This window comes from Schistocerca serialis, chromosome 2 (assembly GCF_023864345.2).
Source record: "Schistocerca serialis cubense isolate TAMUIC-IGC-003099 chromosome 2, iqSchSeri2.2, whole genome shotgun sequence".
NCBI classification, from domain to species: Eukaryota; Metazoa; Arthropoda; class Insecta; order Orthoptera; family Acrididae; genus Schistocerca; species Schistocerca serialis.
In genome coordinates this window covers 134,922,022-134,937,219 of record NC_064639.1, presented here as the reverse complement: position 1 = coordinate 134,937,219, position 15,198 = coordinate 134,922,022, and the positions used below count along the sequence as shown (strand labels likewise).

Sequence of the window (15,198 nt, the reverse complement as noted above, 5' to 3'; positions counted from 1 at the left end):
TTAATGTTCGGAACATTCAGTTGCTCGACAGTAGAAATCCGCTCCTTGGTCACGGAACTTTTGGAGAACCGCTGTGTGAACGTTCTCACTGTTGTAAAAGTTCTTCCCCCCTCCCCCACCCCCACCCCGCCACCCTCAAAATGTTCTCTCAGTTTGCCGGAAAGATGGAAATCGCATCGAGCAAGAACTGGAATTCCCGATCATTCAGCTTCTCTGTGCCTTGGGGCAAATTATTGGAACGATATTACTACGGCTGGAGACAACACTGCATTTGATCCATACCGCCAGACTTTCACGGTGAATCTGTGTAAAATTTCGACGTTTTGCCCACAATAACCGTACAGCCCAGCGCACTTTCACTCTGGCGTAAGTTGCCAGCTCCCGCCCTTGCCGGCCGCAGTGGCCGTGCGGTTAAAGACGCTGCAGTCTGGAACCGCAAGACTGCTACGGTCGCAGGTTCGAATCCTGCCTCGGGCATGGATGTTTGTGATGTCCTTAGGTTAGTTAGGTTTAACTAGTTCTAAGTTCTAGGGGACTAATGACCTCAGCAATTGAGTCCCATAGTGCTCAGAGCCATTTGAACCATTCCCGCGCCTTCCCAATCGCACACTTTGATGCGCCTGTCATTCGTACTGCATCAAACTGCGTCTGCAATATACCCAAACGTGTACTCTCTTCTGACAATGTACGAAACTTCTTGCACAATGGGCTCAGCGCGGAACGTCATGCGTAAATTTCTTCCTGAAGTCCCTACCTGTCATTGTACTTAAATGAGGTTGAACAGCATTGAACCTCATAAAAAATTTTATTTGCGACAATCCAAACCTATGTTTCGTGCAAGGCCCTTCGTTGCCAACACCAAACCATAGCAATAAAAGTAATCATTGCGTTTTTATCTACGTGATGAACTGAAGTGGTACTTAGTCAGAAAGTTTGTTGCGATAAGACTTTGGCGCGAAATAAATTTTCTAGCTTATATCCTAATTGAAATGTATTGTGTCAGTTACTAGCATGTCACTAAGTGCGTTTCTAAAGAGTACTCCAGCCTTGTAGGAACAGCAGTAAATGGCAAGCAGATGTCTGTATGGATTTGACACATGGTTGTCTTATTGATATTCTAGGTGGTTGGGATAGGTCCCTGCGCCTCGTCTTCTTTTCACTCCATACTCGTGGATAACAATACAAACGAACTACACTGTACGACCATGCATCGAAATTTAACACCTGATGGTAAAATACTCGAGGTGTGAAAATGCGGATTTCTTAGAATAGAGAAACTTCTCAAGAACCGCGATAAAAGTTACGTACCGATTTCGAAGGGAGGAGAAAAATCATCCCGTTTAATAAATGATCGTAGAATGTCTTGTTGTAGAAGTGAATACCAAAACGCTGATACAACTCATAACTAGCCCCCCATTTAAGCGGTAATAATACTCATAAAGCACTAGTAAAAGGAATATGGCTGAAAGAAGAGTAGAACGTCGGCGAAATTTTAACTTTTGATTAGGATTTATTTATACTGCAAAGGTAAGCTGGACGCTAGAGATTAGTGCAGATGGAGAATGTGAAATAACTGGATGAACAATAGTAATGGATCAGATGCGGTAAATGGGTGCTCTTTCAAAAACCCTGTCACATGGCCCGCAGTAGCGCAACATTCCACGAAAATTTAGAGTAATTTCTTCTTGATTATTTTATACTATTAGATGGAGGGGTAAGCTATAGGGAAAGACGGGAAATGTGCAATATGTGAAAGAGCCAAAAAGGAATAATAAGAGTGGACGACTAAGTATGAAGTAATTGGATTGGAAAGGGTGTAAGACAGAGATATAGTCATTCGCCCCCTGTACATCGAAGACGAAATGATGGGAATAAAAGAAGGGGTCAAGAGTGGGGTTAAAATTCAGGGTGAAAGGATATCACTGATACGATTTGCTGATGACATTGCTGTCCTGAGTGATAGTGAAGAAGAATTACATGATGTGCTAATGATAAGTCTAATGAGTCCAGAATATAGATTGAGAGTAAATCGAAGTGCAGAATATGGATTGAGAGCAAATCGAAGAAAGACGAAAGTAATGAGAAGAAGCAGGAATGAGAACATCGAGAAACTTAATATCAGGATTGATGGTCACAAAGTAGATGAAGTTAATTAATTCCACTATGTAGGCAGCAAAATAACCAACGACGGACGGAGCAAGGAGGACGTCAAAAGCAGGTTAGTATTGGAAAAAAGGCCATTCCTTGCCAAGAGAATTCTACTACCTTAAGCTAAGGAAGAAATGTCTGAGAATGAACTTCTGGAGTGAAGCAGACTATGGCAGTGAGACGTGGATTGTGAGAAAATCGGAACAGAAGAGACGCGAAGTAGTTAAGATGTGGTGCTTCAGAAGAATGTTGAAAATTAGGTGGACTGATAAAGTAAGGAATGAGGAAGTTCTCCGCAGAATCAGTGAGGAAAGGAATATAGGGAAAACACTGACAAGGAGAAGGAACAGGATGATAGGTCACCAGAGAATAACTTCCATGGTACTAGGGGGAGTTACAGAGGGTACAAATTATAGAAGAAGACAGAGATTGGGATATATCCAGCAAATAATTGAGGACGTAGGTTGCAAGTGCTCTCTGAGATGAAGAGGTTGGCACAGGAGAGGAATTCGTGGCGGGCCGCATCAAATCAGTCAGAAGACTGATGACACAGAAAAAGAAGATTGGGGACTAAAGTGATTGGTATGAGTGGTAAACACAGCGTTTCGTGTGATGTTCTAAATGCCTTATCCAGAAATAATCTTGAGTGGTTAGAGAACCCACTGAAGCGGGTATCGTTTTAGACCTCGTGACTACGAAAAGGCCCGAAATTTTCGTTTCAAATAACGTAGAGAAGGAAGTTAGTGATCATAAGGTCGGCATAACATCACTGAATACCTCAGTAGGAATGTTCAGAAAGGTAGGAAGATATTCCTGCTTAGTAAATGCTACAAGATAAAGATTTCAGTCTACCTCATCTTCCATAATCAAGCAGTCGTCTATGAAACCCCCATTACTGAGTATAAATGGACAAAATTTGAGAGTACTGCGATCACGCATTAAACCGACAGTCGAGAGGCATTTGAGAGTTGAGAAAAATCCTTCGGATTTAACAGCCATGTAGGAATGTAACGCCGAAAACAATGAGAACTTCACCACCTAACCAAAGCGTTTTACAAAGAGAAACAAAGTTACTCCGAAAACACAGATAATTTCAAGACATGACCTACACCTTTTTGACAAAGAGAATGTGATCGAAGCCAAAAATTGATAAGAGAATAACGCGTAAAGGATTCAACAAAATGGAATATAAAATTCTAAGCACCCATCTGACACAAAGTCCTTTGGAGTTTCTGTTTTACTTTACGACTTACGACAGCGAATGCAGTACAGTCATCTCACCAGTTAATCACGGACCATACTGACAGCAAAAGCAAAAGATGATAGAAAGCTGAAATCCTAAATTTCTTGCCGCGAAACTGTTTAACTGAAAAAATTCGTAGCTCGATTACTCCTTAAAATCGTCGCACTAACAGCAGAATGGCAGATATCGAATTATGCGGCATGAGAATACAAAATCAGGTAAAACCGGTCGAAGTAGATAAGACTGCTGCACATGATGGGATTCCTGTACGATTCTAGATAATGTGAAACAGCTTTCCCTGTTTCTAAAAGTAGTCTGTTGTAAGACACCGGAAAACTTAAATGTTCCACTCGATTAGTATAAGTGCAGGTCATTCCCTTTCTTAAGAAGGGCGGACGAACAAATGTATACATTTCTAGGCCTATATCGCCAATGTGGCAAGGAAAGCGTTTCTGAGGAAGAGAAATTTGTTAACATCGAGTATAGATTTAAGTGTCAGGAAGTCATTTATGAAAGTATTTGTATGGAGTGTAGCCATGTATGGAAGTGAAACATGGACGATAAATGGTTTGGGCAAGAGAGAATAGAAGCTTTCGAAATGTGGTGCTACAGAAGAATGCTGAAGATTAGATGGGTAGATCACATAACTAATGAGGAAGTATTGAATAAGATTGGGGAGAAGAGAAGTTAGTGGCACAACTTGACCAGAAGAAGGGATCGGTTGGTAGGACATGTTCTGAGGCATCAAGGGATCACCAATTTAGTATTGGAGGGCAGCGTGGAGGGTAAAAATCGTAGAGGGAGACCAAGAGATGAATACACTAAGCAGATTCAGAAGGATGTAGGTTGCAGTACGTACTGGGAGATGAAGAGGCTTGCACAGGATAGAGTAGCATGGAGAGCTGCATCAAACCAGTCTCAGGACTGAAGACCACAACAACAACAACATCGCCAATGTCAACCTATTGCAGAATTTTGGAACGCGTTTTATGTGTGCGTGTTGTGGCCTACCTGGACATCAAAAATCTATATGGGAATCAACACATGTCTACATCCACATCTACATGGTTACTCTGCAATTCACACTTAAGTGTCTGGCAAAGGGTGCATCGAACCATTTTCATACTTCTTCTCTACCATTCCACTCTGCAATGGCGCGTGGGAAAAAGGAACTCTTAGACCTTTCAGTTCGAGCTCTGATTTCTCTTATTTTATTATGATGATCATTTTTCCCTACGTAGGTGGGTGTCAACAAAATATTGTCGCATTCAGAAGAGAAAGTTGGTGATTGAAATTTCGTAAACAGATCTCGCCGCAAAGAAGACCGCCTTTGTTTCAGTGACTGCCACCCCAAGTCGCGTATCATATCAATGACACTCTCACCCCTATTGCGCGATAATACGAAACGAGCTGCCCTTCTTTGCACTTTTTCGATGCTCAAGTGGGGACTGATGAGTCCCCTAGAACTTAGAACTACTTAAACGTAACTAACCTAAGGACATCACACACATCCATGCCCGAGGCAGGATTCGAACCTGCGACCGTAGCGGTCACGCGGTTCCAGACTGAAGCGCCTAGAACCGCTCGGTCACAGCGACTGGCCTTTTCGATGTCCTGCTTCAATCCTACCTGGTAAGGATCCCACACCGCGCAGCAATATTGCAGGAGAGGACGGACAAGTGCAATGTAGGCTGTCTCGTTAGTGGGTTTGTCGCGTCTTCTAAGTGTTCTGCCAACAAAGCGCAGTCTTCGTTTCGCCTTCCCCACAATATTATCTATGTGGTCTCTCGAATTTAGGTTGCTCGTAATTGTAATTCCTAGATATTTAGTCTAATTGACAGCCCTTAGACTAATGAGATTTATCGTATACCGAAAATTTATCGAATTTCTTTCAGTACTCATGACCTCGCACTTTTTTTTGTTTAGTGCCAATTGTCACTTTTCGCACCATACAGAAATTCTCTCTAGATCATTTAGTAATTGGAATTGATCGTCTGATGATTTTACTAGTTGGTAAATTACAGCATCATCTGCAAACAATCTAAGGGAGCTGCTCAGATTATCACCTAGATCATTTATGTAAATCAAGAACAGCAGAAGGACTATGACAGATATCACTTCTGTTCTACTCCATGATTTATCCCCCAATCACTACGAACTGTGACCTCTCTGAGAGGAAATCGCGAATCCAGTCACACAATTGAGACTATACCTCATATGCACACAATTTGATTAACAGTCGCTTGTGAGGAACGGTATCAAAAGCCTTCTGGAAATCTAGGAATATGGAATCGATCTGAAATCCCTTGTCGACAGCACTCATTACTTCATGGGAATAAAGAGCTAGCTGCATCGCACAATCCGTGTTGGTTGTGTATCAATAAGTCATTTTCTTCAAGGTGATTCATAATGTTCGAGTAGTGTATATGCTCCAAAATCCTAGTGCAAATTGAGCTCAGTGATATGGGTCTGTAATTCAATGGGTTACTCCTATTTCCTTTCTTGAATATTGGTGTGACCTGTGCTACTTTCCAGTCTTTAGGAACAGATCTTTCGTCAAGTGAGTGGTTGTATATGATTGCTAAGAAAGGCGCTATTGTGTCTGAATACTCTGAAAGGAAGCTGATTGGTGTACCATCTGGACCGTAAGACTTGCCTTTCTTAAGTGATTTGAGTTGTTTCGCAACACCTAAGATATCTACTTTTATGTCACTCATGCTAACAGCTGCTCTGGTTTCGAATTCTAGAATATTTACTTCGTCTTCTTTCCTGAAGGAATTACGAAAAACTGTATTTAGTAACTCCGCTTTAGTGGCATCATCATCGGTAATATTTCAATCGCTATGGCGCAGTGACGGTATAGACTGTTTTTTTCCACTGGTGCACTTCACATACGACCAGAATCTCTTTGGGTTTTCTACCACATTCTGAGACAATGTTTCATCGTGGAAACTATGAAAAGCATCTCGCATTGACGCCCGCGCTAAATGTTATGTAAACAACGGTCGTGTGGAAAACAGCTTACTCTGTTCATCCACGGGAGCAAGACGATAGGTGACGCTGGCACCCAGGTTCATCCTGTGTTCCTTAACTTTCGGAAAACTTCCAATACAGTTCCGCGTTGTAGCCTAATGAACAAAATACAAGGGTGCAGAATATCAGACCACGTTAGTGACTAAGTTGGAGAGCTACCATAAAATGGAATGTAGCATGTCGTTCTAAAGGGAAAGATAATAGGATGTAAAAGCAACTGCTTGAGTACACAAATGATAATGTTGGTAGACTGTTCGCGGATAATGCTGTCTGTACAGAGAAGATTTGCTGCGGATCAACTCTTAGTAGAGGGATTGGCGTTTAACCTTCGATACAAGCAAATTTAAAGTATTACACGAAAATAGGCGGAATTACCAGTTATTTTTCGATTATGCGATTGTCAAAAAGTCACTAAAACAGTCACAGCTATTAAATATCCAGGAGTACGTGTACGGAGCGATTTAAAATGGAAGGAACACACAAAAACAATCGTAAGACAGATGCGAGGCTGAGATTCACGGTAAAAATACTCAGGAAGTGGACTCTACTCATGAATACTTTAGCTTGGCTCTGAGTACTATGGGACTTAACATCTGAGGTCATCAGTCCCCTAGACTTAGAACTACTTAAACTTAACGAGACTAAGGACATCACACACATCCATGCCCGAGGCAGGATTCGAACCTGCGACCGTAGCAGTCGCGCGGTTCCAGACTGAAGCGCCTAGAACCACTCGGTCACCGCAGCCGGCTATTACAGCTTACAAAATCTACTTTCGATAAATACTTGAGTATTGCTCCTCAGAATGAGACCCTAATAGTGTGGAACTGATAAATGAAATAGAGGAAATCCAAAGAATAGCGGCGTATTTTGTCATGGCTTTGTTAAATAAGCGCGGAAGCGTGACGGTGGTTCGCATTCAATCCCAGTGAAAGGCGCTGTGCGACAGCGTTATGCCTCACGGCGTGATTTACTGTTAAAATAGCGAGTGGTACCTTTGCTAGAAGGGTCAACTAATATAGTGTTTCGCCTTATATGTATATGTCTTACAGAAAGACCATGAATGTAAAATTAGAGAGATTTGGGGTCATACGGAAACTAACCAACTGTTGTTCGTCTCATGCACCATTCACGACTGGAACAAGAATAGGGAACGTCTGCTAGTGTTTATACATCCATTTAGATGCAACTGAATACCGGGCTACAGAACAGAGTATGTCTCTGATATGAAGTCAGGAGTTCCGACATCCACGAAAATTCATTTCATATTATTGGACACACATCTAATGAAAGAAGATGCTAAACGTTGGAGACAATTGTTTACACAGCATTATAAGGGCACTCAGAACAAGCAACGGAAACCGAGCTTTACACCGAGCATAATGAAACACTCTCTGGTATGTTAGCCCTCTCTTCCCCTTGACACAGTCTACCAGTTACGTGCTTGGCGAGTCCTGATACCTTTCTCGTTCTCTACATTATTTCATTGTGTAGATTCCCCCCTTACCTTCCAAAAAGTTTCGAAGTCGGTGGCAGAATGAAGAACTTTGTACAGCTGCTTCATCTGCCAGAAGTGTGCCATATACGTCATGCTGAAGTCCTTGTTTCTCTCCAGGAACACGTGATGGTCGTACAGGTACATAAAGTGTTCCAGCACGGTGGGATCCTGAAACGGCCAGACCCGCAACTTACACATTTCTGATTTATGTTTTCTCAGTAAGTAGTGTGTTCCGTTATTGCTAAGTACAACTGATATGCGTACCTTGAATTTGTCCTTCATGGATTCCCATTTAAATGCCTTCAACACTTCATCGTGTTCTGGGATCAATACCGGCTGCTGAATCTTGGCAAAGAGCCTCAGAACCTCCAACTGATGATGGGCGAAGTCGGCACCTGTTGAAAATATAGGAACAGTAGATGTAAGATGGAGTTAGTGTTATAATTATTAACGGGATTGGTCTCATTAGGTAGCAGTTCAGAGAAAAATTTCGTATTTCGGTAGATTTAGCAATGAGCATTTGATGAAACGTACTTTTAACGATTACGACAGTTATTGTTGAGATAATTAACGATCGCTATCCTCTTGCACTGCATTTCTCCACGCAACAGCGCAAATTATACTTCTTCCTTTTATACACCTATTCTTTGTAGAGTTGTGGCGATTCGTGAATGAGTCGTTCATTTGAACGACTCTACATAAAGAATCGTAAGAATCGAATCGTGATACGGACGAATCGTCGTTCAAAAGAATCGTAAGAATGATTGCGTGTTTCCGAGTCGTGACGATTCCAAGTTTCAACGATTCATCGATTCTTACAAGGGAACCTCCCCATCGCACCCCCCTCAGAATAAGTTATAAGTTGGTACAGTGGATAGGCCTTGAAAAACTGAACACAGATCAATCGAGAAAACAGGAAGAAGTTGTGTGGAACTATGAAAAAATAAGCAAAATATACAAACTGAGTAGTCCATGTGTAAGATAGGCAACAACTAGGTGCGTGTAAACCCATGAGCGCCGTGGTCACGTGGGTAGCGTGTGCGACAGATGGTTCAAGTCTTCCCTCGGGAGAAAATTTTAATTTTTTATTTTCAGACAATTATCAAAGTTCAGGCACTCACATATAATCAACTTCGCTCTCCAAAATTCCAGGACATGTTCAGATTTGCTTGGACATATGAAGGATTTGACGGTCTACACACGGAGAAATTTGAAAACGTTAAAAACATATGATTTGACAGAGCACAGACAAAACTGTGCGACTGTGAAACTGTTGCATTCATTTGTTGCAGTTTATGTGACAAACTCTTATGTTTTCACACTTTTTTGAGAGTGATTATCACATCCACAAGAAATCTAAATTGGGCAAGGTAGAAGAATCTTTTTACCCATTCACCAAGTGTACAAGTTAGGTGGATCGACAACATATTCCTGTCATGTGACGCACATGCCGTCACCAGTGTCGTATAGAATATATCAGATGTGTTTTCCTGTGGAGGAATCGGTTGACCTATGACCTTGCAATCAAATGTTTTCGGTTTCCATTGGACAGGCACGTCCTTTCGGCTACTAATCGCACGGTTTTGCGGTGCGGTCGCAAAACACAGACACTAAACTTATTACACTGAACAGAGACGTCAATGAACGAACGGACAGATCATAATTTTGCAAAAATAAAGAAAGTAAACATGTCACTCTAGGGAAGATTTGAACCAAGAAGCTCTCGTTCCGCAGTTGCTCACGCTAACCACGTGACCACGGCGCTCCTGAACTCAGACTTTCCTAGATGTTGCATATCTTGCACATGGACTACTCAGTTTGTATATTTTGCTTAGTTTTTTCATAGTTCCACACAACTTCTTCCTGTTTTCTCGATTGATCTGTGTTCAGTGTTTCAAGGCCTATCCATTGTGCCAACTTATAACTAAATCTGAGGGGCGTGCGATGGGGAGGTTTCCTTGTTAGTACGCTATGCTTCGAAGGCAACTTCCGAATCATGCCGAGTCGTGCCGAATGATTACGACCGCCAGATGGCAGTAAAGTGGAGGATGCGTGTGAACAAAGGAAGCTCGGAACGAACAAACGAAGTTTGTGGGCCGTAATATTAGGCTACCTGTGGCAACCAAGCTGACACTTGGCGGTGGCTGACGGGAACGAGCGTAAAGGCATTTCCCATTTACTATCGCTACCATCAGTCACCGCGCCGACGTCAGCTTAGTTTGCGAGAGTAATACACGAACTAGTGATGGCAGAAACGATATACAGCGAGTACACAGCTCCCAATATACACGATTAAAATCAAGAAATCCAAGAATGATGAATAAATACGTACCTCTTATTTGTTGCAGATGCAATGCAAAACACACACACCTTCTTTACACACGAGCAATAGCACTTGGATTATGTATTACATTTCGCGTATCTCGAAAACGTCCCTAACGATTTGGATGAAATTTTGTATTTAGACTAGTTTTTGCTTTTTGAGTTCACCTACATAGTTCCATTCTTTCGTAAAAAGTCAGTTTTACAATATATGTATATATATTACATAGTTCCATTCGTCTGTAGCTAGATACGTTCAAGCCACATAACCAAACTGGCATACCACGTAATTTTGCACCACCTTTCGCACAAATCGACTCCTCTTTCCTGGCATACTGAAATAAACAATAGATGCAATCAAATCAAATGTGACCTTTCATCAGTTAAGGCATTACACGTATAAATCGAGAATTACACTTGTAACGTTATATGCATGTTTACTCATAAATAAACTATTTATGGCATATCTTATCATGATACAGTTCGATTCTAACCCCATTGACAATGTCAGACATGTCCTGCCATCTGTGAGTAAAATGTAGAACTTTCTGCATTCCGTAAGAAACGTGCCATCGCAGACTAGAATGAATCGTGAACGAATCGTAGAAATCGATTCGCAATGTGAGATTGAATCGTAGGAATGGATTCGAGAAAAAGAATCGTGTTGCCCTACTCTAATCCATTATATAACGTCAAACAATATGTCAAGTGCAGCATTATATGCTCCACCGCCGCGGTACGCGCCTGTGAGTCACAGACGCTGATCGGAAGACACGCTTAAACACTTGCCGTCTGTGGCGAAGGCGTATTTGCGCGGTTGCATGTCCGAAATTTAATAGACTATTCATTACGCTGCGAAAAGTTGAAAATGCACATCAAGTCGACTTCCTTTTTCTCATCTGTCACGTTTTCATTTGACTGTTCCTTGCATAAAAGATTAGTTACTCTGACGATGGATAGCACTCTAAAAAGGTAAACCCGCGTGAGTTAACATTCAACCGGTTTATTAGAACACTTTGTGTAGTGCGCTCAGCACAGGTTCCGAGAAACGGAGATAAAAAAAGTGTAGGGAAACAATACTACTACAACATCAAACAATTCGATGTGCCTCGTGAGTATATGAAAAGTAAGGAAAACGGGACAAATTAGTCGTTTAATTTCGATAAAATTGTTCTGTGTGAGGAAACCGCCGGCTTACAGCTGCTATCGCAGGGAGTTCATTAGCTATAATATCTCTGGTATGAAGATACTACTTTATGTATATGTTATTTCACATGGCTGGGTGACGAGATCAGGGGTGAGGGATAGTACGTGCTTCTAGATGGATGGAAATATTTGATATTAATATTTACTGAATGTCGTCAGCAAATACGTTGGCAACACTACTTCACTATAGTAGCATCCACCAGATTCGCTGGTAATAGGCAGTATTCTTACCTATTTCGACAAATAACATGTTTTGTTTTAAACGGTCCACCTAGCTTGGCTTCTATGAACGTAGTATTTACATTTATCCATATTTCATCCTGTAATGTTGGGACGAAGAAGGCAAGACTTTAATTAGGATGTGTACATCTTGTCTGTGGAGTGAGAAAGCGTTTAACAGAGTGAACTAGGGTATTGTCCCGAAGACCTTGAGAGGTATTGGTGCAGACAGGAAGAACAGGAGACTGGTAAAGGAACTTTGTATAAGAAACAAATCGGTAGCAAGTACTGTGATTACGAAACAGATGAAACGAGTATTGGAAGAGTTGTTAAAGAAGTCGCCATCGCAGTCCTATTGTTGTGCCGAGAAGCTATCGGAAAAAACATTAGATAAATCAAGACGCATAGTAGTAGGAGAAGAGAAAATAAAGCACATGATGAATCTTGTTGACTGAATCAGATATATAACTACAGATTATGACGGAGAGGATTGTAAAAGTCTGAAAAGAAGTTGGTGGACAAATGTAGGAAAAAATTATGTGACGAGAATCAGCAAACATTAAAAAGGTTCAAGGAAGGACATTGCAACAAGCAAAGCATTTCAGTTGTGACAGAAAATGAAAGCTGTGTGGAGGAAATAAGAGGAACAATATCTACGGTCAGAGGAGATTTTGAAAAGGTGAACAGTTTGTTTATAGCAAATAGAATTCCCATAGAATTAAGAAGGAGAGATCTTTGTCTTGACTACGGTAATCAAATAACGACTTCTCGCGGCTTTGTACGTCAGGACCGGTGGGATAGCGGTAACTTTGTTTATGTGGAGTTATGATTAAGTAAGTTTCCTTTAATTTACGTCTATGGTCAGAAAATTTTTGTTCACAGATTACCGGTTTCGGTCTTTAATTACCATCATCAGAACTCTTTCATAAAAACAAAGTCCTAATGTACTGCAGACATAGTGGCATCGTACATTAGGACTTTGTTTTTATGAAAGAGATCTGATGATGTAATTAAAGACCGAAACCGGTATTCTGTTAGCAAAAAGTTTCTGACCATAGACGTAAATTAAAGGAAACTTATTACATATACGGGTCACTGTTTTTCCCGACGATGTCGCAGCTTGTGTTATGATTAAAATTCAGACAACAAAGTTGGGTTACTGAGGATTAACTCCAGATTTTAGTGTAACTAAAAGTTAAATGATTTAATCAGCGCACGCCAGAAAAGTCTGAGGAGACACGACTTGATCCACAAACATCACCGTATTTCAGCCAGTTTATACTAAATAGTATATAAATTATGTATACAAGCCTCCCTCGTGAATCAGTCTGCCTATTAGTGAAAACCGTATCAATGTCTCTTCTGATATTAGCCATCACGTACGTACAGAAAAACGCGGCGAGGCACGAAATAGTATACTAGCGATCCGCCTCGTCTTCGCAAGGGTAGCACTAAGTAGGATGGTCGGACGACTTACGACGTACAGGCAATTTTGTTTGATGGGCACTGCGCAGAGTTATGGTTAAAATCAGGGAACGGCGTTAAGTAATTGAATTTCATCGCGTTCATAAAAATTAAACGTTTCAGCAGCATAGGCCACTTGCTGGCATACTGCAACACCTAAAGGCGTGAGCGGACTGCCGGACCGCGATCCGCTAACGAGGCAAGCCGTGCATCAAAGGCTCCGCTTCCGCTGCCTCTCCTTTGTCGACAGGGCGGCAGCGTTAGTGCGCCGCGAGTATCAAAAAACGTATAGCATTTTCTGAGAGTAGCCTTCACTTTTACATGCGGCACATCTTCCGAAAGACGAAAACCGAATTTCGATAAACCGTTTGCGTGTTAAGGACTGAAGCGGATTTGCTAGCCGAGGTAAATATGGCGCCCGGAAAACAGCCGTTACAGTTTCCAATGCAATCCGTGCAATCACCATTTCCATTCAATTATACGAGATGTAAACAGCTTCATTCTACATTTCTACTTATCCTTCGCTGTACAAAAAGCCACTCCGTTCATATTAGCAGAAAATTTTTAAAAACAAGACAAAATCTGACAGCCGAAGCACGTTTCAAAACCGGTTGCGTTTACATAGGAGCGAAAATCGATTGCGGAATTGTAAAACGGGCAACTAGAAGTGAATTTCCAGAATCGATCTTCAAATGTGCACATGACCACCCAGCAGCACTACTGGGAAATCGGTTTACGAAATACGGTTTTGGGAGCCGCATGTAAGCGGTGTTATACAGACAGAAAAACGCGGCGGGGAATTATAGTTCATCATAGTTCAGCCAATTTGCACCACATATTTTTAAGTTACACAGATCTTCAGTGAAAGAAGCCTTATCAAAATCTTTACAGTACTTCCTTCGATTAGCCGTCATATATAGATGGATCTAGGGTTAGCGTCTCTGATTAGTAAACAAAACGTCCTCGGTCCCGAGTCTGAATCCCGCCACTGCTTAAATTCTGATTAATAATTAGCATCCGGCAAAAGAAGTCACCCTCGTTCTGCCAAAGGCCTTGTCAAAGAGGGCGGAGGAGCGCACAGAGGTTCAGGGCACTCTCTTGTTCTAGGGGTGGGAAACTGTCCCTGAAGGCGGAAGAATTAGCGGTGATCAGCGGCGTGAGGATGCAGAAGGCAATGGAAACTGCTGCATTAAAGACACGCAACGTGTATCCACAGGACATGTGGCTTGTAACTGAAAAGGTGCCATGATGATCTCTCCACTGGCAAAAGATTCCTGAATAGTCCCCCATTCGAATCTCCGGAGGCGACTGCCAAGGGGGAGGTTGCCATGAAAAAAAGATTGAATAATCAACGAAAGCATAACGTTCTGCGGATCGGGGCGTGGAATATCAGAAGACTGAACGTGGTAGGGAAACTAAAAAATCTGAAAAGGGAAAAGCAAAGGCTCGATCTAGATATATTGGAGATCAGTGAAGTGAAATGGAAAGCAGACAAGGATTTCTGGTCAAATGAGTATAGGGTAATACAAACAGCAGCAGAAAATGGTATAACGGGAGTAGCATTCGTTATGAAGGTAGGGAAGGGAATGTGTTACTGTGAACGGTTCAGTGATAGGGTGGTTGTTATCAGAATCGACAGCAAACCAACACCGACAGCGATAGTTCAGGTATATATGCCGACGTCGCAAGCTGAAGATGAGATGGAGAGAGCACATGAGGATATTGAAAGGGTAATACAGTACGTAAAGGGAGACTGGAATGCAGTTTTAGGGGAAGGAGTAGAAGAAAAGGTTACAGGAGAATATGGGCTTGGGAAAAGGAATGAGAGAGGAGAATGACTAATTGAGTTCTGTAACAAGTTTTAGCTAGTAATAGCGAATCCTCTGTCGAACAATCACAAGAGGAGGAGGTATACTTGGAAAAGGCCAGGTGATACGGGAAGACTTCGGTTAGATTACATCATTGTCAGGCAGACATTCCGAAATCAGATACTGGATTGTAAGGCGTACCCAGGAGCAGATATAGACTCAGATCACAATGTCGTAGTGATGAAGAGTAGCCTGAA

General features: G+C 41.8%; 1 protein-coding gene across 1 annotated transcript in view; it reads right to left on the bottom strand.

Annotated features, from left to right (window-relative positions):
- The window catches only part of LOC126456843 (allergen Cr-PI-like), a 71,046-nt gene that overhangs the window by 36,090 nt on the left and 19,758 nt on the right, over positions 1-15,198 (bottom strand). Inside the window, exons 2-3 of the mRNA XM_050092656.1 lie at positions 8,187-8,317; positions 7,932-8,090 (exon numbers count right to left, since the gene is read on the bottom strand). Of these exons, the coding sequence (XP_049948613.1) occupies positions 7,932-8,090; positions 8,187-8,317 (290 nt within the window). The remainder of the gene's footprint in view (positions 1-7,931; positions 8,091-8,186; positions 8,318-15,198) is intronic.